The sequence below is a fragment of the Dasypus novemcinctus genome, chromosome 1 (genome assembly GCF_030445035.2).
Source record: "Dasypus novemcinctus isolate mDasNov1 chromosome 1, mDasNov1.1.hap2, whole genome shotgun sequence".
NCBI lineage: Eukaryota > Metazoa > Chordata > Mammalia > Cingulata > Dasypodidae > Dasypus > Dasypus novemcinctus.
The window spans coordinates 193,750,053-193,777,768 of NC_080673.1; the positions used below are offsets into that span (position 1 = coordinate 193,750,053).

The following is a 27,716-nucleotide window of genomic DNA, read 5'->3' on the forward strand; positions in this document are numbered from 1 at the left end:
TGGCAACATCATTTGTAGGTCCAGTACATAATAAAATGACAGACCCCTTGTTCCAAAAGTATTAAGAATTTAAAGAAGGCTACAGCAGAGCATTGGACCAAGCATGTGACCCTTCTGAGGGCGGGCTCCAGTTTACTGGGAGGATTTATGCTGTTGTTTGGACACTTGTCTAATTTACTGTTGCTAAACACGGTCAGAAGAGGTCAGGAGTCAAGTGGTATCTTTAATCACAAGGTATCTAGTAAAGTCTGGATTCTTCTGGAAACCTATCAGAGCTCATGGAAGGATAATGCAAGAGCATACAGGAAGAAAAAATGATGAAATTCCCAAGGTTGAATTGGGAATAAATGCTTTGGCAAGCTCACTTACCTTGCTTCTCTTTATAGTGCCCACTGCTTCTCATGGAGTATGGGTTGTCAAGGTGAGTAAATGGTAGAGGGAATGAACTGGCGGTGAAATTTCACAAAGCAGAAGCATTTTTTTTCTTTTTATATAAACCTTGGTCAAATGAATACTTTAGAGCTAAGGTAAGACAACTACAGCATGACTTGCATGTCAGAGGGCTTTGTGATGCCAATAAAACACCCCATGATTCATCCACAGACCCAGGTTTCTCTGAAATCCCATGGAAGCTCAGCTTTCTAAAAGAAAGATCTTGAAACAGGCAAAACCCCATGCTCCTAGGAACACCTGGAAGGATTCTAGTTGTTCATGGACCTGCAAAATTCTAGTTCCCATCTAAGTGCCGAGGTGGTTAGAGGAGGAGTGGAAGCATGTCAACCTGGTGGATGCTCATAAATGTGCTGAGGCAAGGAAGGGGAGATCCAAGTAGAGATGAGCGGGAAGCCTGGTTTGGGGACAAGTGAGGCTGATACATGTGTCAAAATGCAAGGGAGCAGCAAAACATAAATGGAACATGGGTAGCAGTGTTGGAAATCTAAGCAGACTGAGAAAACGTAAAGAGGAATGAGTGAGTGGGAGCAGATGGTGCTGTACCAGAATCCCAGGTGGGTCCTTAGCACCCTTACTTAGTTCAGTAGATGGTAAAGCATCCCAACTCTGGAGACAATTCATCTGGTTTCACAGTCCCACCTCCATTTACTAGCTTTATGACCTTGACAAGTTACTTAACCTCATCAAGCCTCAGTTTCTTTGTCTGCAAAATAAGGATGGCAATAACTGACTCATCAGATTATTAGTGCAAGGATCAAATCATTCATTTAAACATTTATAACTGTGCCTAGTTCATGGTAAGAACTCAATAAATGCTAGCTGTGGCCATCGTGGTGGTGGTGATGAGGGTGGCTGATGACGATAGTCAAGGAGCCTGGCCTCTCCTGCCAGAGTGGAGACAACCCCTGGAATGAACATGGGGCAGGGCAACTGGCATGCAGACCCCAAAAGAAAAGGGTAATGGTGGGAGATAAGATGGGATCAGAGTAGAAAGAGGGGGAAGACAGAGGGAGCTGTTGCATCGTTCTTGGTGAGAGAGACCAAGGCCAGCCCCAGGCAATATCTGAAATGATCTCGAGATATTCAGGAGGTGGAACTGAAAAATTATGTTGTACACAATGATCATCGCACTTACAGTTTCCCAGTGTTACAGTGAGTCCACAGTGCCTCACCTAGAGAAGAGAGAGGGCCGGCAAGGAGGAAAAAAGAGCTCTATTCTCAGAGCTGCAGGTTTGAGCGCCACACCTGGACAATTCTCTTTCTCTCCTGAGAAAAAGAATTTTTCTCTGGAAAGAGCGCCCGTGGCCCACCTGTCAGCCACCCAGGTTTGAGAACCAGCCAGTGCCCATCCAGGATGACAGGCACACGCTTCAGCTTGGCCAAGGAGCAACAACAGAAAGGTGTCGGTGGTGAGCGTTCATTTGTTTAAGGGTTACTTATAACGGGGGGAAATGTTCAGCAATAGGGAGCTATTCACATATTGTTTAGTGCATCAACAGGAAGGAATATCATTTGACTACTAAAGATCTTCTGTACCAACCCAAATGTCCTTCAACTTGAAAATGGATAAACAAACTGTGGCACATCTATCCAGTGCAACACTACTCAACAATAAAAAGGAACCAGCTATGGATCCGCACAACAACATGGATGCAGTTCAAACGCACTCTGCTGAGTGAAAGAAGCCAGGCTCAAAAGGCTGCACTATTCTATCTATACGGCATTCTGGAAAATACAAAGCTATAGGAATAGAAAACAGAATGGGTGATTGTCAGGAGTTAGGGCTGGGGGAGGGGTTGTCTACAAAGGGGCAGCAGGAATTCGGGACGATGATGGAATTGTCCTGCATCGTGACTGTGGTTGCAATTTCATGAATCTATGTATTTGTCAAAACACATGGGACTGTACACCAAAATCAGTAAATTTCACTGTATATGAACTTAAAATAAGTCATGTTTTCAAAGAACTTAGGAAGATGTCAGCAGTAAATGTGAGAAATAGGATAAAAATGTTTATTGTATAATTCAATTATCTTTTTAGATCATTTAACAACTTATAATATGAATGTATTCTTTGCATAATAAACACATATTATAAATGAGCAAAAGGAAAGAAAATAAACCTAAAGACAAAGGAATTAGCATTGGATGGTGGTCTTAATGACTTCTATTTTTGATTTTTTACTTTTTTATATTTTTCAGATTTTCTCCAATGAACATTCATTACTTTTATAACCAGAAAAAGAGAAACACACAGATATCCTGTATGTGTGGCAATATGATCCAACAAAAAAACATAAATTTATACAGTGCGTATAAGTCTTAAGCTATCAGTAAGTATGCAGTGTGCCATTGCTGGGGAGTATGAAAAAATATAAATTAGAATTTTCTAAAAATATTTGATCATATAACAGAGTCTGTGTTTCACTGCTCCGTACCACTATAAAAATAAGAAAAAATAATTACTTGCTTTAAGTCTTATGGATTAGATTAACCTCTTGTTTCTGAAATTGAGCATGTGTGTCATATTTTTTAAAGTTGCAGGGTATTTTTTCCCCAGCAACAAGCTTCTTTAGCCAGCAAATCACTTGGTACACACAGAGCCAGAGGACAACTTTGCAGGGCTGGAAGCCCCTAGGGCAGCACGGCTGGATGGATTTCAGCTACATTTGAGCGCCTGAAGCCAAAGCCACCAAAAGAGGAATTAGAAGGCCGGCTTCTGGTTCTTCATAAAGGGACTGGACTTCCCTTTGAAAAGACGCTGCCGCCCTGCAAATTAAAAGGGAAAGAGAGAAATTGTCAGTGTCAGTGCGTGGTGCCTCCTTTCAAAACTACATATGCACACTGGAGGAAACCTTGGAGAGCACTGAATGTTATTAAGTGCAAAGGACCCGTCTCTTAGCCTCCCCATTCCCACGTTCCATAGAGGATCACCACTGATGGCTTGAGGGATCCCTCCAGGAATGTGATACACACATCCAACTATCCTATTATTTAAGCACAAATGGAATGTGCAACTTGCTTATTCCCTCACACCTAACACCCTATCTGGGACGTATGTCCATACTGTGTGGAGCAGGTTCATTCTTCCTCTCTGCTGCTGAGTATTCTTATTGAATGGTTGTGCCCTTAACTTAGCCAGTTCGCTGCTGATGTGCATTGCATCAGCAGGGTTTAACCTGTGAAGAAATTCCTGTCCTGGCATAAAGGCACGGAGAGAAGGCATGCGACAGCAAACAGGGTCTGACCACAGGGTTTTTTGATATAGAAATGACTGGATTGTCTTAAACTGACTAAAAGGTTAAAAATTGTGAAACAATGTAATGTTGGCTTGGAAACTCATCCCCTGGGGCTAGACTAGTCCTTAAAGGTTCCTGACTCCTTTGGAATAGACTTCCCAGGAGACCTCCTTTTTGCTAGAAGCTTCCTCAGCCCACAAACTTATACTAGGGCTCCTCCTGCTGGACATTTTTTACAACTGCACTTCTGATTCAGGTACCGTCCCCCACTTGTCTTGCTCAAAATTGACAGAATTTTTCTTTTGCTTTTAAGTAATTGATACAAGAATGCATTCATGTTTACCTTTAAATTTTCAAATAAAACAACTAAACACAGTAATAGAGTCTCCCTTCGGTTTCCCTCCAGTTCACATTTAGAAGTAACTACAGCTGGCAGTCTGGACCCATTTCTACCATTTCCATCCCTAATTATGCACAAGAGTAAACACAGTTTTGCTTTCCTTTGCTTTACGCATCTGAGTTCACATTCTATGCACTGGTTTGCCACTTACATGTTAGCCTTACAAGCTTTTCATGTCAATGTGAGTTTGTGCTTGAGGGCAGCTTTTACGTACAGAAGCAAACCACTTTTTGCAGTTACTTTATATTTAAAAATGAATTTACCTATTTAATTTAAATACTTTAAAATTTTGCCTTTCAATTTTCTATTCAATTATGATTTGTATTCTTCTACTTAAAAACATAGTGTACTCTGACAATAACTTTTAAGGGGGTTTGCAATTCAAATTCCCTTGAATGTTGTAAATTTAAGTTAGTTTAGGTTATGTTAAACTTAAGTTTAAAATATTAATTTTCTTTTTAAATACTTAAAATTCTTATAAATAAGTGAATCCTCTCCTAATGCTTAACTCTATTAAATTTATAAAATTTAATCTTGATTTTCTTCAAAATCCCCATGCTGGTTACAAACAGTAAAATTTTCTTATAACTTTCAACTAAAAACTCTAAAGTCATTACTCTGTAGTTACATATATATTGGAATCACAGGGCTAATGCAACAGCTATTCTTACATGCTAATTTCTTCAAAATGTTACAAATAAGTTAAATATCCAAACATTCGGATTGTTCCTAAACTTAGTGCAAAACTATTAATGTGGGCTGAATTCATGTCAACACCTGTTTATTCCATTCCTAACCTTTGCAGAGTATAATAAGCTCTTCACCCCACTTTCTATACACAAGTAGAGGCTGGCATTCCTGTCTCCTTGGCCTGGGAGGCATTTTGCCACAGACTTCTGGGCAAATGAGAGATCAGATAATTCTCTTTGACCCAAACTCATATACGGAACCTTTATTTTAATAATTAACAGGAATACCTGTTCTCTCATATCCTCACCAGTACTGAAGATTATCAGACTGTTGAATTTTGGGGCAATATTATGACATATATTTTCATTTAAGTTTTTCATGAGGATCCTATATGATTATCATGAGGATCCCATATGATTATCCTACCATCATTTTAAGTAGCTACATTCTCTTCCATCCCATTATGCATACCACCTTTGTTGTAACCATTTACTTGTCTTTGGATATTTAATCCTAGCTCCCAAGGTTTCAGTACCATAAAGAATGCTTTGGTGAACATCTTTGAGTAGATAGTCTGTGCCCACATTTTGGATCATTTCCTTAGAATAGGGTACCAGGAGTAGGATCATTAGGTCAAATATTATGAATGTCTTTATTATTCAAAGATTATTAATATTTTCATACTCAGTACATATTGTCAAACTATTTCCCCAAAGCATTCTACCAATTTCCAATGGCATCATTGGCTTTTAAGAGGATCAGTGTCACTGCACCCTTGATAGCAGTGGATATCACCTTTAAAATACTTTCCTGCAATTTTTGTTAAGGTCTACCAAAGGAAAATGACAATTTGTTTAAGTTGTATTTCATTATTACTAGGGTGATTGAATAATTTCTCCTATTTGCTGTTTGTAGTTCCTCTTTTGTAAGTCAAGCCAACAAGTCTTTCTGAGTAGGGGTGAGAAAAAAAGGGCAGAGTCAAGGATCACTCAATGATTTTCAGCTCCCACACAGGAAAGGTGGGTGCTGAGATGGAGAAGACTATGATAGGCCAAATTTAGGGGGTAAGTTCAGGAGTTCAGTTTTGGACATCTATTAATCATCCAAATGAAAACAAGAAGAAGACTGTAGAGTGTAGAGTATTCAAGGGTGGCATTCAGAAGAGGGCCTGGATTAGAGAGATTAATTTTAGAGCATAGCGATAGTTAAAGCCACGAGACCATATTAAAGTAGATGCTCCACTTTTCCAGCCTCAAACAAACACCTGGACACAGCTCAACCAATCAGATGTGCCAAGCCAGACTCTGAATTGTGAGCAAAGTGGCACAAAGCAGTAGGTGCCACCTGGGATCCATTCTAGCCATGTTGGCACCTGTGACATCAACTTCGAGAGGTAGCAGTAGCAGAGGTTCTAGCATCAGCAGAGCAAGCACCACAGGTGCGAGTATTGTAAGTGCAAGCATTCAGACACAAGCATCACCAGGGCACGCATTATAGGTGCATGCAGCCTCACATGTGCAAGCCTGCAGGTGCAAGCTCCACAGCTGCCTGCTTCACAGGTGCTCTCGAAGGTGCTGTACCCAGAGAGGCTGTGGTGGCATCTCCGCTGGAGCAGTTCTGGGTGGGACTTTGGCATAGCCTTCAGTGCAGCTTCTCTGGCTCTCCCAGGAAGACTCGATGAGCACCCTAGAATCCTTTAATACATCCTCTTTCTTCTGAACTACCAGGAGCTGGTGTCTGATGCTTGCAGTAAAGGAATTTTTTTTTTTAAAGATTTATTTATTTATTTCTCTCCCCTTCCTCCCCCACCCCGGTTGTCTGTTCTCTGTGTCTATTTGCTGCATCTTCTTTGTCCACTTCTGTTGTTGTCAGCGGCACGGGAATCTGTGTTTCTTTTTGTTGCATCATCTTGCTGTGTCAGCTCTCCGTGTGTGTGGTACCATTCCTGGGCTGGCTGCACTTTCTTTAGCGCTGGGCGGCTCTCCTTACAGGGCACACTCCTTGCGCATGGGGCTCCCCTACGCGGGGGACACCCTTGTGTGGCAGGGCACTCCTTGGACGCATCAGCACTGTGCATGGGCCGGCTCCACATGGGTCAAGGAGGCCCGGGGTTTGAACCACAGACCTCCCATGCGGTAGACAGACACCCTAACCACTGGGCCAAGTCCGCCGCCCTGCAGTAAAGAACTGTGATGCACTTCTCCTTTGGACTTTGGGAACCTGAACTCTGCACCCAGCCCCTGGGGGGGTCTCACTCAGGCTCAAAGGGAGGATGGGCCCTTCCACCCACTTTCTTTGATTTAACCCTCACAACAAGCCTGTGAGGTGTTTACCATTATCCTCAGTTTGGGGGACGAGAGAACTGCCACATCTCCATCAGATGACTCCGACCGCAGTGCTCTCAGCCGTGCCGCCAGGGGCGGGAAAGCACCGGAAGCCTTTAGGGACGAGGCTCGTCCCAGGCCTGAAATGAAAGCTCACGGTGAGGTGTTGCCGACACGTTCGGACAGCGAACGGAGGACCCGGAGCACCAGGCTCGAAGCCTGGACTCAGTCATGGGGACCGTGGAAGGCATCTGAGTAGCAGGAGTGCACGGGGGACTGGATTTACAGGGGGAAAAAGTTAAGATCCAGATCCATTGAAAGTTCCCTGTCTCCTGTGAGAGGTGTCCAGATGTGCTGCCAAGTGCAGCAGGAAATGAGCATGGGCCATGTGAAGACAGAGCGCAGAGTGGGGCCGCTGCAAGCCAAGGATGGCCAGCGACCGCCAGGCGGCCAGGCGCTGCGAGGGGAAGGAGGGAGCCTTCCCTAGAGCCCTCCCAGTGAGCGGGCCCTGCCGACACCTGCATTTCAGGCTTCCGGCCTCCTGGGCGGGGAGAGGCTGGATTTCTGCTTTTCCTGAGCCTTGCCGTGTGTGGCTGTTTGTTCTGTGGTCCTAGAACACGAATGCAGATTTCGGGGACAGGGTGGGAGAGCACTTCCACCCACCCCCACCTGGGAGGTTTGCTCCAAGTATACACGCTGGCAATGGTCAGAAGAGCACAGAGGTGCCAGCCAAGTCCTGAAAGCCTCTCAGAATCATGTCACATCCTGGTTCTGCCCTCCCTGGCTGGGTGGTCTTGGGCCAGGCATTCATGAACTTCCTGGAGTGTCTTCATCTCCAAAATGAGGCTAATGGAACCTATGTGTCTTGGTCAGATACAAGTTTGGCTGCTGTAAAAAAAAAATAACCCTAAATCACAGTGGTGCAGACAAGACAGGGTGTCTGTCCTCTCAGTAACTGTCCGGGGCTGTGCCGGTGGCTCCGGGCCTCCCTCGGTCATTTGCTCTGCCGGGCCCAGTAAAATACGCTGACCAACACATCTTCCAGGCACAGACACCAGCCGGTGGGACAGCAGAAAGGGAATGCCCTTCCTTTAAGAGCCTGACCCAGAAGTTGCCAGCATCACTTGGCCACAACGGCCAGGGAGGCTAGAAGTGCAGGCTTCATTCTTGGCAGTCCTGAGCCCGCTACAACTCAGGATCCTGTTACCAAATGAAGAAAGGAAGGAGAGCTAAGCAGAAATGATGAGCAGTCTCTCTCTCTCTACATCATAGGAAGAGGTTTAAGAATAAAGATCCAGATGTGATACATGACTGCTGAGGCCCAGACAGAGTAGTTCTTCCCCCTGGAGATGGAAGAATTGAGGATACAGGCATGAATGGAGCACCTACTACATGCAACTGCTATGAGAAACACAAAGAAGAAGTGGATGCACTCTCCAAATCGAGTGAGGCAGACGGTGCAGAATGAATGAGCTAAGTGCTGTAATCAGTTATGTATGAAGATCTTGGGAGCACAGAGGAGTTCTTAAATCTACCTGGGGGATCAGGAAAGCTTTACAGAGGAAGGGACAAGTAGGGCTGGGTCCTCAAGAAGAATATGATTATAGCGGGAAGGAAAGGAATGTAAGAGATTTCAAGTGGCAGCATCAGAAATCTTTCTGCCATCAAAAATCAAAACAAAAATAAAGCACCATGGACTACCCATAAAACTAAGATTAGCTATAGATACAGGTCCAGGTCCAGATACAGATACTGAAACACACATGGATACTGCCAGTGGGAGGGGACACTGGTACCGACTTTTTGAAACATATCAAAATTTGGCAGAACCTATCAACTTTAAAATACATACACCCTTTGACCCAGCAACGCCATTTCTGTTTATCTATCCTACACAAATGCTTGCACAAGAGCTCAAGATATATAAGCAAGGATTATATTTCAACATTGTTTATAATAACCAAACAACCACAACTGCACCTACTGGGGGTTGAATCATAGCTCCACAAAGGGCATGTTCAGGTCCTAGCCTCCAATCCTATGTGTGTGACCAATTTGTAAACAGGACCCTTAGACACGTCATGAGTTGAGGTATGCCCAAACTGAATGTGGTGGACCTTATGCCAATTCAGCTGCAGTCCTTAAAGCAAACAAAGCTGGACGCAGAACAAGAAGCCATAGAGAGGGAAGCAGACTTGGCCCAATGGATAGGGCACCCGCCTACCACATGGGAGGTCCGCGGTTCAAACCCCGGGCCTTCTTGACCCGTGTGGAGCTGGCCCATGCGCAGTGCTGATGCACGCAGGAGTGCCCTGCCACGCAGGAGTGTCCCCCATGTAGGGGAACCCCACGCGCAAGGAGTGTGCCCCATAAGGAGAGCTGCTCAGCGCGAAAGAAAGTGCAGCCTGACCAAGAATGGCGCCACACACACGGAGAGCTGACACAACAAGATGATGCAACAAAAAGAGACACAGATTCCTGGTGCCGCTGATAAGGATAGAAGCGGTCACAGAAGAACACACAGCGAATGGACACAGAGAGCAGACAACTGGCGGGGTGGAGGGGGACACAGAGAAATAAATAAATAAATAAATCTTTAAAAAAAAAAAGAAGCCACAGAGAGCAACCAGAAGCTGGGTGTATGGGAGTTTCTCAAAATGTTAACTATGGAATTACATTATGACCCAGCAATTCCACTCCCAGGAATATACCCAAAGAACAGGAAAGCAGGGACTCAAATAGATACTTGTACACCAATGTTCACGGCAGCATTATTCATAACAGCCAAAGGGGGAAACATCCCAAGTGCCCATCAACAGATGAGTGGATAAACAAAACCTGGTACATAGACACAATGGAATATTATCTGGCTCCAAGAAGGGATGAAGTTCTGAAACATGCTGCAACATGGATGAACCTTGGAAACATTGTGCTGAGTGGAATAAGCAAGGCACATAAGGATAAACACTGTATAATTTCACCTTTATGAACTATCTAGAAATAGGAAATTCAGAGACACAAAAAGTAGATCGGAGGTTAGCAGGGAATGGGGGAATGAGGATGAGGGGTTTTTGCTTGTTGGGTATACAGAATTGGTAAATTCTGTAAATTGTTAAGTAAATATTAAAAAATAAAATTAATTTTAATTTAATCTTAAAAGGTCCTCCTGCTGTCCCACACCGCAAATTTCTGCTGCAGCAATACAGCTGGAGGAGTGGATGGCCTCAGGACAGCCTCTGCTCCGAAGGTTCAGCAGTACTCAGCTCAGGCCAGCAGGTGTCTGTCAAATTCACAGGAACCCAGTGGCTCAGAGAGACTGAGAGAAGCACAGTACAAACCTTACTCGGCTGCCAGCACTTTAGGGTGTGGTGTAAAAAATCATAATATACATCACCAGTGTTTCATAAATGCAAGGACTGGTTATCCTGGGAAAGAAGAGAGATTTGGCCTAAGCCATTTACTTACGAATTTAAGGCACAGTCTGGATGAGTGCTATGGTCCACGCACTTTAAGAGCTTCACTGGGCTATAGAAATAAAATCAATATTATTTAAGGGATTACTGGATTTTTTAAGGGATTATAGAAACAACTTTTATTCATCAAATATTTATGAGGTGCCTGCAGGGTTTGGGGGATACAAAGTTTCTGTCCTCGAAGAACACACAAACTACTTATTTATTTTTAAAATATTGGCCAGCATTTGTGGACCAGGCAGGCGGCAATCCTTAGGGACTAAGGCAGAGAGAAGCTGGAGGCAGCACGGTCAGGAATTCTCAGAGTTCGGGGGAGGGCATGAGACTGTCCCTGGGTTTGAGCCAAGCTTATCTAAACCCCCAAGAGTCAGGGAAGCCCCAGTAACTTCTGAATAGGAGCACAAAACATGCCTGGCTGCACTGATGCTCTCTAAGTGGTAGCTTCAGGCGGGACAAGCTGCACCTGCCTGTAAGCAACATCTCAAATAACCCCCCACCCAGAGCATAAAGCACCTCTTATGGGCAAGGGCCCGACAGTCAGCGTGGGGATCCAAAACACCCTTCTGGTTCTCAGGCCACTCACCCCACAGTAAGGGGAGGAGAAACCCAACAGGCACAAAATGACACAGTGCTACTGCCCGGGGCAGTCACTGTAGTTGACCCTGCACAGAAGCGGGTGGGACCAGGCAGAACCCTGGCGGGAAGGCACCCTGCCCAGCCCCCAGAGACGACCCGGAAGGCACCGGCCCGAGGCCTGCAGCACAAAGCCCTTTCAACGCCCGCCTTTGAACATGCAGGTTGACCGTAAGATACCACTTACAGGTGATCGTTAACGCAGCTGTACTGAAAACCTATTTTCTCCAGTCTCTCTTCCAGTATTTTCACACTACCTTCTCCGCAAGATTCCCTTTAAAAAAACAAACATAAACAAAGGGGTGGAAAGGAGGAGGAAGAGGAAGTTGTTTCTGTTTCCGGGTTAACTAACTTTCTTTGATCAAGTGGCCTGAGGATAGCCAGAGCTGCTTCCGGTAACCCTGCAGTGCACCCAGGAAAGCGCTGATGCCCCAACGTGGGCTTGAAGTCGTGGGGCCACATGCTGACGAGGGACTGGGCCACCCCTCCGTGAACGCCTTCTGCTCAGGACCCCTGGGGGCCAGCACGGTGCTCAGCGCCAACCTCCTTAACATACGGTAAACGAGTCAGACTCAAGCCCTGCCCCGTCCTATTTATGTTAAGCCTAAGTAACAACAAAAACATACAAATCAAAAAATATTAGAGGGAAGCGGGTATAGCTCAGTGGTTGAGTGCCTGCTTCCCATGTATAAGGTCTTGGATTCAAACCCTGATACCTTCTAAAAAAAAGATAGATAGATAGATAGGTAGATAGATAGATAGATAGATAGATAGATAGATAGATAGATAGATAGATAGATAGATAGATAGGAAAATGCAGATAGTCAAAAGAAAAAAACTAACATTTTGGAACATATCCTTCTAGAGTTTTATTTCTATATTTACTCACACAAGATTTTTTAAAATAACATTTTAGTCATACAATGGAGTTAACTGTATTTTGCCTTCTGTTTTTTCCCATATCATCTATCTATCTATCTATACCTCTTTACCATTATTTTAGTTTCAGCAAGGTCTCTCTTACATAAACATACCCTAACTCCTGTAACTAGTCCCCTATTTTGAAGACTTGGGCTGATTTCTACACTTCAGTGCTATTCATAATACATCAAGTCATGTTGAAGCTTCACCTCTGTACATATCCTTAATTATTTGTTTCCTTAGCATAAACTCCTGAAAGTAAAATTTCTGGCACAAAGGGAAGGAATTCATTTTAAGGCTCTCCTGATATACCTTGCCAAATTGCGCCCCCATGCTCCCCACCCTAGACTTTCAACAGTGATTATCAACTATCAACAGTGATTCTTGCCCTCATGATGGTCATAATTAAGCAGGGAGACTTTGTAAAGGCAAACAGAGGTAGAAACAGCAGATGTGGTTGATAAGCAGGCGAGTTGCTGTGCAGTGGGAAGGTTAACAGTCCCCCCACTGCACAAAATAATCGAGAGGGTGTGTACAGGGAGGAAGCGATCACAGGCAATTGGAGGGAGTTTTCACAGAAGAGGTGGAATCCCAAGCATTCCAGGAATGAAGAGGGCAAGGTGTTGCCTGGCACCATGTCTTAGAACCTTGCTAAAAGCTTACACCTTAGAAATCTTTTTAGTAAGCAATGGCATGGTAGTTTCAGGGCTCCTGAACATAGGAGATCAGTCAATGGGTTATTTTGCTGTTTCCCTGAATAGGAGCCGCCTAAGCCATGCTAAAGACCACCAGCTACTGACCGGGTCGTGTTCAGCTTCCTGTGAGATTCTTTCCCCTCAAGTCTGAGCAGTTCAGTACCTCCACTTTCTTGGGTAGGGATCTGCTCATGGCACAAATGTACAACCAGGAGGGAAGGTGTTCCGATTCCTTTTATAACCTCTCCTGCAGCAGAAATGATGGGCTGGGTTGATGACATTCACCGGAATTTCCTTATCTCATTCAAGGTAGGTTTAAAGACAAACTTTCTCGCATAGGGACATTAAAACAACAAGTGAGCATAATTTATAGACAAAGAACAAGTTCTCACTGAAATAAGGTAATGCACAATATTTTCCATGCTACAGTAAGTATAATTTGTCCTCTGTGAAAAGTAATGGAGCTCTTGGAACAACTTCCATAATAAGTAGTTGTGAATATATCGCCCAAGAGATAGGAAAAAATAACACTCATTGTATGGTAAGTCTTAGAGGGACCTGGGACCGGAAAAGGGGAATTGGCCAAGGTCCTCCAGGAACACACCTTGTATAGCAAGCACATCCACTCATTGGGGTTGGCAATACTTTCCTCCATGTAGAATCACTGTCCCGAAGGCCCAAAGCCCAGGATGTCTCTAAAGGTCCAACACAGCCCCCCAGCTTTACCTACTCTGGAGCCTCATTGGCTTTTTTCTTAACCAAGTGAGTTTAAGGCTTTTTATCTTGAGTTTGGGCCAGCAGTGCCCTTCACTGCTGAGAAGGACAAGTTCAAGCTTGCATTTATACAAAGGTTAAATTGCATCTACACCGAAAGGCATGTTGCAGTCCTAACCTCAGCAGCTCCGAATGTAGCCTTATTTGGAAATAGAATTGCTGCAGCTGTAATTAGTTAGGGTGAGTAAGGCGGGCCCTTAATCCAATAGGACTGGTGTCCTTCTTAAAAGAGGAGAGAAGACACAGAGAGTGAGACACACGGGTGAGAAGGCCATGTGAAGACAGAGATGGAGCCAGAGCCTGGAGTGAGCAAAGGAACGCTGAGGATTGACAGAAAACCCCAGAAACTAGTAGAGGCAAGGAAGGATTCTCCGCTAAAATGTTCAGAGGGAGCACATCCCTGCTACACCTTGCTTTTGGATGTCTAGCCTCCAGAAATGTAAGACAGTAAGTTTCTGTTTTACGCCACCGAGTTTGTGGTAGGTAATTCGTTATGGAAGCCCTAGGAAATGAATACATAAACTCAAATTATTTCCCCAAAAATATGATCTTAAATGTTTCCTAGGCCAGTGAGACCCAACTGTGGAGCTGGCTGCTCTCTGAGAATAATGCCTTCATCACGTAGTCCCTGCGCTGGTGCTGAGTGGAAAGCCCTGGCGAAGGCCTTTGGTTTCAGAAAACCAGACGGAGACACTGCCTCTGACCCGCGCCAGTGTTTAAGGAGCTTTCCTACCCAAAGCTGCCCAGGTCACCCAGAAAGGAACACTTTTCCCTGGCTGAGAGGAGTACCTTGGATAAAGATGAAGGTTTTCTCTCTGGGCTCAGTCTTTCTAAGCGGCCTTCCCAAAAAGTCAAGCCTGTCTTCCTCTACCCACAACATGAGAAACAGTGAAGGCTACATTACCCCACGGAAAGCATGTTTGCACAGTTACTCATCATCCAGAGCAGTGTAACTTACACGGTGGGTCCCCCGATTTCATGCATAACCCAAATCTCAATTCGTGTGATTTTATCCTTCTGTAAGTACGGAATTTCAAAGTCTGCAAAAAAACTGAGAAACAAAGAATTTCTTGAAGCCCTGAAGCAATAAGATACTCTTCCCATTTCTGCTGCTAAGTTGTTTACACATTATTTTTAAGTTTTTAGATTTTCTAGTTCCTTATTTTCAGGTTCTTATTTCACTCATGCATTCATCAGCTGTTAATGGTACAACTGTATAGACATGGCTCTGCTCCCCAGCTCATTCGATTGTTTTACTTTTCTCAAAATTACAAAAGCAAGCACTGGGTTGGGGATCAGAGCAATTCTCTTTACCCACCACCCAAAACAACTAACTAAACATTTTGGTATTCTCTTTGTGTTTGCTGGTACTGCTCTCCTTACCCTTTGATGGGATAGGCCCCCATCGGATCTGAACCATTCAGCATGACTTGGATCACCCCAGAACTGTCCAGGGAATACTGCAAGGAGAAACAAGGATTTTGAGAAAATTAAGAGATGCAATTTTTCACCTATGAAATGAGAAATTGTTTCAAATTGAGAATCTTTCTATAGGAAGGAAAGAGTGAATTGTTATTTCATATGGCTGGTTACGATGAAACTGGTATAACTTTTTTGAAAAGCAGATTATTCTGCAATACCAAAAACCCTTAATTAAGATCTCATGTTTGAGAATCTATCCTAAGAAAATAACACAAAACATACAGCATTGTTTTGGGCAAGGTCTTGCTGCCGTAACAAGCGACCTCAAATCACAGTGGCTTTAAACAACAGAGAGTGATTTCTTGCTCATAGTACATGTTTGTCACAGATCCTTTGGGGCGTAACTCCAGATGTCTTGCTCTGGGACCCAGGCTGATGAAGTCTTTACACCTACAAAGTCACTTATAGCCATGGTAGGGGAAGTGGCAAATCACATACCAGTTCTAAGGCTGCCACCCAGAAGTCATACAGGTCACTCTGCTCACATTTCACTGGTGAATGTGAGTCACGAGGCCGCAGCTAACTTCAAGGAGGCAGGGGAATACAAACCTACCCAGTGCTCAGAAGACAAGCCAGGAGTGTCTATCTGGTAAGCAGCATTAAGGACCACAACAAGCACTGTGCACAGAGATGTGTATTGCAGCATCATTTGTAAAATCGAAATATTGGGACCAATCTAAAATATTCAACATCAAGGGAATGGTAAGTAAAGCATAGTAATGTATGTCTGAAATATTAACCAGTCATTAATAAAAGTCTACAAAGGATTTGTAATAGCACTGGAAGTGCTACATCCAAAGCAAAATGCAAGAGTATATGGACAAAGAATGAGCATTTATGTTAAAAATAAATGGGCAGAAGGACGACCAGCAAGATGGCAGCAGAGTAAGGAGCTCCTAGAGTCAGCTCCTGCTACAGGGCAGTTAGCAAACACCCAGAGCTCTCTGGAGCTAGCTGAAGCACCTGTTTGGGGCCTCCAGGAGGCCAGAAGAGCATCCTGCAATGTCTTTGAAGGAGTGGGAGGAGGAGACTGCCCATCTGCAGAGGAGACTCATAAGTAGAGGCTCCACGCCCGGAGGCCAGCACCCATCCTCCACTGGAGGCACAGGCCACCTCGGGAGCTGTTCCGCGGCTGGAATTGAAAGCTCCACTTCCCAAAACGGGGGCGGAAGAGACGGTTGGGCACCAATTTCAGCCATGATGAGGAAATTCAGCGGGCTACAGTATAATCCTAAGAACAGCTAAAGTTTGAGCCTGTCCACGTCACTAGGAGGCCGGGAGCCGCCATCTTAACCCGGTGCCTGGCACTAAGGGAAGCGGGGCGGACTGAGGATCCCAGTGCTGGTGGGGACCGGCTTCTTCCCATCCAGATCATATTGCAGCTCTAGCCTAGGCCCAGTGCACCTCCAGCAGGGAGGAAGCTGCGGGGACCTGCGCCAGCCTCTCCAGGAAATTACCCACCAAGCTGCCGGGGTCGCTGACTATCCTACCCTGGTGGCAGGAGCCACCCCGGGAGCTGCTCTGTGACGGGAATTGGAAGCTCCATTTCCCAGAAACAGGGGAGGAGCAGATGGTTAGCTGCCGATTTCAGCTACTGATTGGGAGACTTGGCTGGCTAAGAGATAACCCTGGGAACAGCTGAAGTGAGAACCAGCCCAAGTCAGAAAGAGCCCAGGAGCCTCCATTCTGACCCCGCCCCCAGCCTGAGGGGAAGCCAGGCTGACTGAAACTCTCGGTGTCCGCAGGAACCAGTTTCTTTCCTGTACATCAGCCTGCAGCCCTAGCCTAGGCTTCAGCCACACCTCTGGTGGGGAAGAGGCTGAGGAGCCCTGCACCAGCCCATGTAGGTAACTGCAGGTAACTTTGGCTGGCATAGACTGAAAATCAGAAGTCTACCAGGGCAGCTGCAGTCATCTTGGACCTGCACTGCATAGATTGCTGCCCATACCTGCAGCTCCATCCCTGTCCCAGGTAGGGGAGAAAGGGATGTGAAGGGTCATTAGTCTCTCTGGGCAACTACAGTCTAGGCCTGCATGTGGATTATCCCACATAGCTGTGACACTGTCCCTACCCCTGGCAAAGGAGAAAGTTGGAAGAAGCTTCATTGGTCCCTGGTGCAATGATGGTAGCTTGAGCAAGGCAGCTTCACAGCTTAGAGCACCAACTACATGCATGGTTCCCACTGCACAACCAGCAAGGGAGAAATGATAGGGAGCCCTAAACTAAAGAGAAAAACTGCACCCAGAACAAATACTCTAGTAAGCCAGATGCCAAGACACCAACAAAAAATTACAATCCACACCAAAAAACAGGAAGCTATGACCCAGTTAAAGAAACAAGATAAGCCTCCAGATGACATAAAGGAGTTGAGACAACTAATCATAGATGTTCAAACAAATCTCCTTAATACATTCAGTGAGATGGCTAAAGAGATTAAGGATATTAAGACATTGGATGAGCACAAAGAAGAATTTGAAAGCATACATAGAATAAGGTACAATCAATGAAATTAAAAAAACATTGGAATCATATAATAGCAGATTTGAGGAAGCAGAAGAAAGGATTGGTGAGCTTGAAGAAATGGCCTCTGAAAGTGAACATACAAAAGAACAGATGAAGAAAAGAATGGAAAAAATTAAACAAGGTCTCAGGGAACTAAATGACAGCAAAAGGTGTGCAAACATACATGTCATGGGTGTCCCAGAAGGAGAAAAGAAGGGAAAAAGGGCAGAAGGAATATTTAAAGAAATAATGGTAGAAAATTTTCCTATTGAAGGACATAGATATCCCTGTCCAAGAAGCACAACATACTCCCATCTGAAAAAATCCAAATAGCCAAATCCAAGACACATACTCATCAGAATGTCAAAGGCCAAAGACAAAGAGAGAATTCTTAAAGCAGCAAGAGAAAAGCAATGCATAACATATAAGGGATAGCCAATAAGATTAAGTGCTGTTTTCTCACCAGAAACCATGGCGGCAAAAAGACAGTGGTCTGATATATTTAAGATACTACAAGAGAAAAACATCCAGCCAAGAATCTTATATCCAGCAAGACTGTCTTTCAAAAATGAGGGTGAGATTAGAATATTCACAGATAAACAGAAACTGAGAGAATTTCTAAGCAAGAGACCAGAATTTCAGGAAATACTAAAGGGTGTGCTAGAGCCTGAAGAGAAAGACAGGAGAGAGGGGCCTGGAAGAGAGTCTAGAAATGAAGATTATTTCAATAAAAGTTACTAAAAGTGTCAAAAGAGTGGTGAAAATAAAATACGACAGATAAAACTCAATAGGAATAAACTTAACCAATGATGTATAGCACTTGTATTCAGAAAACTGAAACTCAGTGATAAAAAAAATTTTTTAAAAACCCTAAATAACTGGAAGAACATTCCATGCTCATGGATTGAAAGACTAAATATCATTAAGGTGTCAGTTCTACTCAAACTGATATACAGATTTAATGCAATCCTGATAAAAATTCCACCAGCATTAAAAAAAAAACCTTGAAAACACAATCATTAAATTTATTTGGAAGGGTAAGGAGTCCTGAATAGCCAGAAACATCATAAAAAGGAAAAGTAAACCCTCATCTCCAGACTTTAAATCATAATACCTACCTATAGTGATAAAAACAACATGGTACTGGCCTAAAGACAGACACACCAGACCAATGGAACCAAATTTATGGTACAGAAACAGACCCTCACAGGTATGGTCAAGTGATTTTTTACTAGCTTGTCAAACTCACACAGCTCAGGCAGAACAATCCATTTGACAAATGGTGCTGAAAGAATTGGACATTCATAGCTGAAAGAAGGAAAGAGGACCCATATCTCACACCTTATTCAAAAGTTAACTCAAAATGGATCAAAAACTAAAAATAAAAGCAAGAACCATAAAACTTCTAGAAGACATTATTGGAAAATATCAAGACCTGGTGGTAGGTGGTAGATTCTTAAAGGAGATAAGAGAAGGACTGAGTGGACTACTGATGTTTAATGTGTGCATAAGTTTTAATTAGTTTTCCTGTAAAATTGTGGAAATGTATAGGGTGGATGGTAACACACAGTGAGTAACAGCTAGTTTATAAATGGGGATGTCACTGAAAATGGTAGTCTAGTTATATAAATGCCACTTGACAGAATGCTTGAGAATAATCTAGGAACTGGATAGCACAGTAAACCAAGATGTGGGTGAGAATTGTAGTTGATGGTACAGATGTAAGAGTGTCCTTTGTTAGCTAGAACAAATGTATATCACTACTGCAGGGTGATGGGAATGTGGAGAAGCATGGAAAAAATACAGCTGGAGTGACCTATGGACTGTGGTTAGTAGTAATGATATAATATTCTTGCATCTATGCAGAAGAGGTACTGTGTTGATACTGGGGCAGTATGGAAAATGTGAGTGAAATGTACGCTATGGACATGCTAACAATCATATGATATTATTTTATCTGTAGCAAATGACACACCACATTGCGGTGCGTGGATGGAGGGGTTTGTTTGGGAATTCTGCACATGTGCATGATTGTTTTGTACGTTCACAACTTCTTCCATAAAAAAATATTTTAAAATAATAATAATAGGGTGGGTTGGGGGAAAAACACACCAAATGTAAGATAAGAACTATGATTAGTAGGAAGATTTTGACTGTGTTCTTTCATAGTTTATAACAAACGTCTCGTGACAATGCAAGGTGTTGGTGGAGGGTTGATGTATGGGACCCCTGTATGATGTTATGCATGTTTGCTTTGTAAGTTCACAACTTTTACTATACACTTAATTGTTTATGTATGTTCATATATAAATGATATAAAAATAATAACAATCAGATTGGTTAGGGGAAAACTACTTTGTTTAGTAGTAATATTTTGACAATGCTCTTTAATCATTAGTTTAAAAAGTTTAAAAACAATGTAAGTTATTGGTGCTAGGGTGAGATGTTACATATGTTTGTTTTGTAAGCTCACAATTATTATACACTTATTGTTTATGTATGTTTATGTATACATGATATATTTCAATAAATTTTAATAAATAAATAAATAGGCAGCCATCTGGGAATATAAGTCAACCCCTGAAATTCCCAAGGGAGATAGGTCCAGAAGAATTCCCAAATCTCTAGCTCTGAATACTATTGGAAAATATAATTTCCCTTATTAAAAGTTTGTACCAGAATGAAAGGGAACACTGTGCTGCACTGGAATACACAGAGCTGGGCTTAGCCAAGTGGAGCTCAATGGCTGGTTTCAAATCCCGGCTCCTGTACTTTTGTACTCTGTAACGCTGGTTAAGTTACTTGAAGTCCTCTCTGTGCCTCAGTTTTCCCATCAGTAAAACAAGGTAATACAAGTCCATGTTTCATAGGATTGTTGTAAAGATTAAATCATTAATAACAGTAATATTAACATTTATTGAGTACTTACCTGCCAGGACTCAAACCCTCTCTTTATCACAAGACTATGCTACCTCACCTCATGCTCGGACTACCCAGCATATTCTAAGGGCTTGAAAAATGCAGGCAGTATTATTAGATTCCCATGATAAAAGTGGTAGCCTGGGGCACACACTTTAAGGCCAGGCAAATCGGCACAGAACATGCGGTTCCCTTACATATGATGTGGACATCATATCTGAGCTACTGTTATGCTTTCACGTTCAGGTGACAAGACCTCTGTAGCCTCCCAAGCCTCAATGAGGGGCTCTGGCAGTCACCAGTGGACTGGAGCCTGCCCTCAAGATGAAACCTGTTAGTAGTGGGAGCAAGCAGAGCACTCTGCGTGACCCAGCCCATGCTGGCAGGAGAGCAGAGCAACCCACTGAGGGCCTTTTGCCAGGAGCAGGCCCTCCCTGCCTAGCCCCCTTCCCAACTGCAGCACAGCAGAGGACTTGACTGAAGACCCCTCACCCTGACTAACAAGGGACCCAGGGGACACTTGGGGATCCAGACTAGAAGACAGGGCCAAAAGAGCAGGGATGGTCCTGAAAGGGGGGTGGTTTTGGGGCTGGCTGGAAGGACTCTGAAGACCACCTGCCTCCTGGTCAACACAGCTAACATGTGATGCTAGACAGCTCTTGGCCAGGCACTGAGCTAAGGACTGTATCCTCTTTATTTCTGGTCTAAGCTTGTGATAGAGAATGTAAATTCTAGTCACTGGCATTTCATAGCTACTGATAGCTACCTTCAACTCCAGTGACAACGTTCTTGAGGAACAGACCTTCCTGAAGGGGGACCACTTCCGCGTCTCCAGCTTATCATTGGTCTCCATCACCTCCTCTCCCAGTGACATCAGTCTCATGGGCATTTGTGACACCCACATCTAGTTTTCTCAGGGGTCCCAGGGTCTTCAATAAAGCAGGGGTTACCCCTTCTCAATATACTAATCAACACCACCTCGGCTTAAAATAGTAACTGTAATCACTACACAATAGAAATAACACTAACAGCAGCTATTTAAAATCCTCATCTATAGGTAAAATTCACTGCACGTTTTCTCCATGCCAAGTGCAGCATAAAGTACTTTCTCTCCTTAAATCCTCACAACCTTACAGAGTTGAAAGAATGAAAGAGAATGGTGCAAATGTGGAAACTGAGGCTCAGAGAAGTCAGAAGGTGGCCCAGGGGACAGTCTCTGTTCCATATCCATGGCTCCTACATGCACATCTGGCCAAGCAGCCACCCCTCCCCAGCTTACCTGGATGGATGCCCTTTTCCAGTAAGAATCCACGGGATTGTTTTCACAATCTTGTGATGTAGGACAAGATTGGTAATCGAGCCCTAAGGGGGAAATGGATAAGCACAATTCATTTCTGAGATGATATACCACCACAAAATGTAATTAGCCTGCATTCTGCACAATGTGCACACATTTAACATTCTCAGTCCTCTTCACCACTCCACAAGGAACTGGTGAGTGACCACCCATCCATGATAAGAAGTTCTTTGTCATTTTGCTTGGGCATGAACGTGAGGAAGGCAGAGAACCAAGCAGTGGGCAAAGCACTGAGCCTGGCTGACCACTTAGCAGCTCCACTGGAGCTCGAGGGAAGAGAGGGAAATTTGCTTCACTGGGAGAAGCGCCTCCTCCAAAAATCTGATTGTTAGCTCTGGCCTTTGAAGTAAACACAAGAAGAAAATCAGACTAAGAAAGTGATAATGCTTACCAGAAAATATAATCTTTATGTGATTAAAATATGAAAACTATAAATTGTATTAAATTTTAAAATATTAAGGGCATAATGAAACATATCTACAATGAGATGTGTTCACCGTTTGCTCTATAAAGAAAAGAGAAAGTGGTAATGGGTGAATTATTCCAGCAACTACCCCAACCAGGGCAAAATTTGTACTTCCTTAAGGGAATGATGTGCTACAGGGGTGATACAAATTTGGCAATCTGTAACCTTTTCAAGGAGTGTCCTTTCAAATGGAAAAAGAACTGCATAACTTAAAAGAGGAACGGGGGAAGTGGATGTGGCTCAAGCAAGTGAGCTCCCGCCTACCACACAAGAGATTCCAGGTTGGGTTCCCAGTACCTTCTAAAGAAGACAAGCAAGACAGTGAGCCAACGTGATGGGCTGGCACAGTGAGCTGATACAACAAGATGATGCAACAAGAGACACAAGAAGGAAAAACCTAATGAGAGCACAAAAAGCAGGGAGTGGAGGTGGCTCAAGCAATTAGGCACCTCCCTCCCACACAGGAGGTCCTGAGTTTGGTTCCCAGTGCTTCCTAAAAATAATAATAAAAGGAAGATGAGCACACAACGAAAAAACACAGCAAATGCAAACAACAATGGGGGGGGGGGGGAGTTGGGAGACATAAATAAGTAAAATAAACCTCTACAAAAAAAAAAGAGGAACAGATTTCTATAGAATTACTTCTTTTACTTGGAGATTTGACAATATGTCAAGCAATCATCTCTGCTGGCCAATATCCTGATTTTTCAGAGATCTACGAGCCTCAGAGAGGTACCACTGCTGGTACAGGGCAGAGAGGAGTAAAGCTAAATGGCTAGCTTCCTAGTACTCCTTCCACCACTTCAGACAGCTAGAGATTAAGGTGGTATTTGTCCTCACAGTAATTTCTGTATTTGCCAATTTTATACTGTCTTGATTTTAGACTACAAACTATTGGTGCATATTATTCATTATCAGCTATCTACTTGTGGAATTCTCTTCTTTAAAAGTATTTTATTTTCACAAGTAATATCTGCAAATTCCAAAAAAAGCATACCTGGATAAGAAAAAATATAAATATGATCTTATATTCCCAGGGAGAACTACTATTAAGAGTTTGAGTTTGCTACCTTCTTGACTTTTTTCTTTTTATCGTTTTGATATATATCACATATATATTTATTTTATTTGCATAGCATCCTCCCATCCACAGGGCTATGTAACTTAATTTTTCACTTAAAATTATGTCGCAATCATCTTTGCAGGTCAAAAAATACAAAGTCCCATCAGCAGGGAGGAGAAAAAATAACCTTGTGGTGTAGTGGGAAACTCCCTTCCTGCCATGCTTTTGCCATCACGAGCCCCTCCCTCCCCTCCCCCAGCCCTGCATGGTAATCAGCCTGAAGCCTCCTGGTCACTGCCCATTGGAAGATGGGCCACATCCATTTGAGCTACCCTGCAATGCTTCCCATCTCACTCACAGTGAAGGCCAAGTCCCTACAAAGTCTCTATACCCCCCTGGCCCTCCACTATTTCTCCAGCCTCACCGCCCAGGAGAAGCCTCTAACTCTCCTCCTTGGTCACCGCTCTCCTTGCTATTCCTTAAATATGCCAGATACCCTCACACCCCAGGGCCTTTGCACTTGCTGCTTCCTCTGTCAGTAAATGCTCTTCCTCGCCTCCGCCAGGTCTTTGCTCAGGAAGGAGGCTTTCTCTCTTCATCTGTGTAAAACTGCAACGTCCTTCCCTACCCCCTACCTGTTCTCTTCCCTGTTTCATTTTTCTCCATAGCACTTTTAATCTTAGGGCATACTACATAATATAATTGTCTGTTTATTATCTTATCACCCCCTCTAGAAAGTGAGGACAGGGGATAGATTTTCTGTTTTATTCATTGCCTGGCACACAGTAGGCACTCGATGAATGAGGAATGAAGGAAGGAAAAATGAAGAGAAATGAGCTCAGGTTAACTGTTAGAGTGACTCTTCCCAGAGAAGAAGACTCTCCGGTGTCCCAGTGGGAACATTCCCCCCCCCCCACGCCCCCTTGCTGGACTCCCTCCTCGTCATCCTTCAAGAATCAGCGTGCACCGCCAGCGTTTCTAGACTGGTCACTCTGTGACCCCCTGGCATTCAGTTCTTCCATCAGCACACACATCGCTGGAGTAAATGCCGCCCCCGCAACAGCTCCCTGAGGGTGGGGCTGGGGGGCTGAGAAGGGTTTTTCAGCATCACCAGGCCAGCTCTTGCGATTTTTAACCTCAAAGTATCTTCTGGCACCCAGGTGTGGCACGGAAGAGGGCGGGCTTCAGAATCAGAACAGGGACGAATCCCGGCTCCACCACTTTCTAGTCATTCAGGCTTCCTGAGACTCAGTTTCCCCCTCGGGAAAATGGGGAGCGTGAGGGAGAAGCGTGCCTTGTTGAGAGCATGGGCTCTGGAGTCAGACGGTCCCCTCTGCTGCTCACTAGCTGTCTACTCCTGGGCAAGTTTCATAACCATCCCGTGCCTCAGTTTCCTCATTTGTAAAAGTAGAGATTGTAATAGGAACTCGCCCATGGGGATTAAATGAGTTAATACATGTAAAGTGGTTCGAAGAGTACCTATCATAAGATAAGCGCCTGTTATTATTATTATTAATTACCACTATTACTACCACCTACCTATCTTAGAGGATTATGGGGAATCAAATGAGATGGGTGTATATAAAAGCATGTCACACAAATGATAAGTGCATAGTAGATAGGAGCTATTGTTTTTCTTATTGTCTTACCTGAGGCATTTTTCTGTCGACACCAGGTCAAAAAATCTCCGACCCTGCCATACAGAACATCACACAGAGGCATAAAGCGACGGGTGTTCTCTGAATAGCTAGTAACAAGTAGGTGGTTGTTTTCCCAGAAAAGAGACTAAGGAAAAATGAACGAAAAATATCAAATACAAAATACAATCAAAGCAGATTTTTCAGGGACAATATCATCGAGACAAATCAGCAGTGCAGAAACCGATTTTCCATGCAGCAGCTCCGACTTGCTGCATGACTGAACTTTCTTTTTCCTTGTCCTTATTTGCCCATTAGAAAAACATGGCCATCTCTCCTCCCTTTATTCCAAGGGTATCCCACAAATGTTAACGAAATAGTTTTCTAGTAGTACAAGACATGCACACATGTGGAAGGATGCCGGATTTAAGAAGATCAAGGGACCTGGGTTTGAATCCCGGTTCTGCCAAACACTTGATGTGGGATAATGACCAAGTCATTTCATCTCCCAATGCCTCAGTTTCTACATCTGGAAAATGGGGAGCATGAGCCCTTTCTCTTTTCCACAGTTGCTGTTAGGACAATAGGAGCTCATACCAAGTATTTCTTAAGGTGTCAAGTGCCTCAAAAACACATTACTTCTATAATAGACTTTACAGTTTCCCATGTATTTCCCCATAACAATAATACAAATAGTAATAGCTCACTTGTCAACTCATCTGATGCCCCCTAGTCCAGTCTGTGCCTAGATATGAAGGTCTGGGGGCAGAGGCTACAGGTTTTCACTGTTGCATCCTCAACCCTCAGCACAATGTGTAGCACATAGAAGTGGCTCATAGTACTCACTGAGTTCATCAACTAGCACATTTATAAAAGAAGAAAACGAAAACTGTGGAGCCCTTTTTACAGACAGGGAAGCAGTTTCAAAATGTAACGTATACTTTTAAAAAATCGTGTTTTCAGTCTATTAAATCTTTGAGCCTCACAGCTGTCTTTACAAATACTACACAATGGAAAAATGAGGTTCAGAATGATTGTGTTAGATATATTGGTAGCTGTCTTTAAATGAAAGGTTCTGTTCCAAGCAAGCACTCTACATAAATATTCTCATTTATTCCCTTTAAATCAGAATTGGGAGTGCAGACAAAATAGGGAAGTGTGGTTTTCCTAAGCTGGTACTGGTGCTTCCTTCAGGAGGAGATCCGGGATCACTGTTGTGAACAAAGCTGCCTTCTGGCCAGAAAGCTTGGCACACGCACTGTGCCACTGTGCGTTTGTGGCTTGCGGTAGAGGTAACCCTGCACGGTGGCGGGGCAGTGAATCTCACACCTGGCCTGTGCACCATCTAGCTGCAGAGACAGCAAACGCAGAGTGACTTTTAACCCTAGACATTCGTCGAGTTACCTTGTCGCGGGGAATGGAGTGCCTCGAGAGGTTAATGAAAAGGTCATAGTCTGAGGGAATCACCGAGCAGGGATCTTTGTCCAGCACCACTTTGAAGGCTTCCCAGATGGCTGTGCAGTTCTTGTCCCTGGGCAAAAACACAAGTTAAACCAAATAAAAAACAAAACAACACCTCGCAACGTGATATGGCGTATTTCCATCTCTCAAAGTACTCCAAGGCGTTTACAATTTTTTGTCATATATTGACTCTGCAGATTTTGCTGTACAGAAAAAAAAGGTAGCAAATTGTCCTGTCTCCTGCAGTCACCCAAATTCAGAAGAGGGAAAATGAATTCTGATGATCAACTTAGAAACCTGACATTAGCAGGGTCTGCCAGAAGGCTCTCCACAGTTTTCTCAGCGCTAAGGAGCTTGGTTTTGCCACAGACTGACAGAGAGACACGCAGGAAGGGCATCGCACTAGAAAGTGACAACCCCCATAAACCACGCGGCCTCCCAGCTTCGGGCTTCTCCTTCTAGACCTGAGGGTGTGGGCCAGGCAGGGCCACCGTGGGGTCCAGGATGAGGGAAGGTGAGGCAGATGGGCAGAAACCTATAAACTCAGGAGTGAACCCAGAGTCAAGAGAGGTGTTTTCATGTCCTCTTCAGACAGAACGCCCTCCTGGCACCAGCCACGATTCCGAAGAAGTTGATTCTAGCTTTAAAAAAAAAGTTCCCAATGGCATCTCTAACTTTTTACTTCTAATGTTGAGTGATGGGTAACATGGGTGATTCCTTATGTTAGTCCCTGCACTTTTTTTTATTGGCTTCAATATGTCACAATAAAAACAATGGGTACAATAGAGGAAGATTAGAAAAACAGCAAAAAGTAAAAAAGAACATAAAGGGCAGCACTAGCAAGAGGCACCCCAATTTAAAAGTCCTCTACAGTCAGAAGTAGAGTGGGCATCACCATCCCCAAATCCTCAAGATTGGAAATGACCAAAGATAAGGGGGAAATGCAACCATGGACCAAGGTAGACTTATTAGTATTCTAGTAATGCAAGAAACTGTAACACTGATGAAAGACAGAGATCACAAGAGGTTCTGAAGGGCGGGACAAGGAAGAATAGGTGGAATATGGGGCACATGGGGGACACTGGAATTGTCCTGCATGATATTGCAGTGATGGATACAGGCCATTGTACATGTGGTCAAAACCTATACAAAACCTATGTACAATGCAAAGTACAAATCATATTGTAAACTGTGGACCACGGTTTGTAGCAATGCTGTGGTATCTGTT

The 27,716-nt window shown here is 43.8% G+C and overlaps 1 protein-coding gene across 2 annotated transcripts in view; it reads right to left on the reverse strand.

Moving 5' to 3' along the window:
* Positions 1-2,442: 2,442 nt before the first annotated feature.
* BST1 (bone marrow stromal cell antigen 1) overlaps positions 2,443-27,716 on the reverse strand; it is a 55,180-nt gene continuing 29,906 nt past the window's right edge. For both annotated transcript variants that reach the window (XM_058300738.2, XM_012523994.4), the window contains exons 2-9: positions 26,432-26,558; positions 25,040-25,175; positions 21,784-21,866; positions 14,985-15,061; positions 14,560-14,652; positions 11,399-11,485; positions 10,571-10,630; positions 2,443-3,221 (exon numbers count right to left, since the gene is read on the reverse strand). In XM_058300738.2, the coding sequence (XP_058156721.1) occupies positions 3,116-3,221; positions 10,571-10,630; positions 11,399-11,485; positions 14,560-14,652; positions 14,985-15,061; positions 21,784-21,866; positions 25,040-25,175; positions 26,432-26,558 (769 nt within the window). In that variant the 3' untranslated portion in view covers positions 2,443-3,115. The remainder of the gene's footprint in view (positions 3,222-10,570; positions 10,631-11,398; positions 11,486-14,559; positions 14,653-14,984; positions 15,062-21,783; positions 21,867-25,039; positions 25,176-26,431; positions 26,559-27,716) is intronic.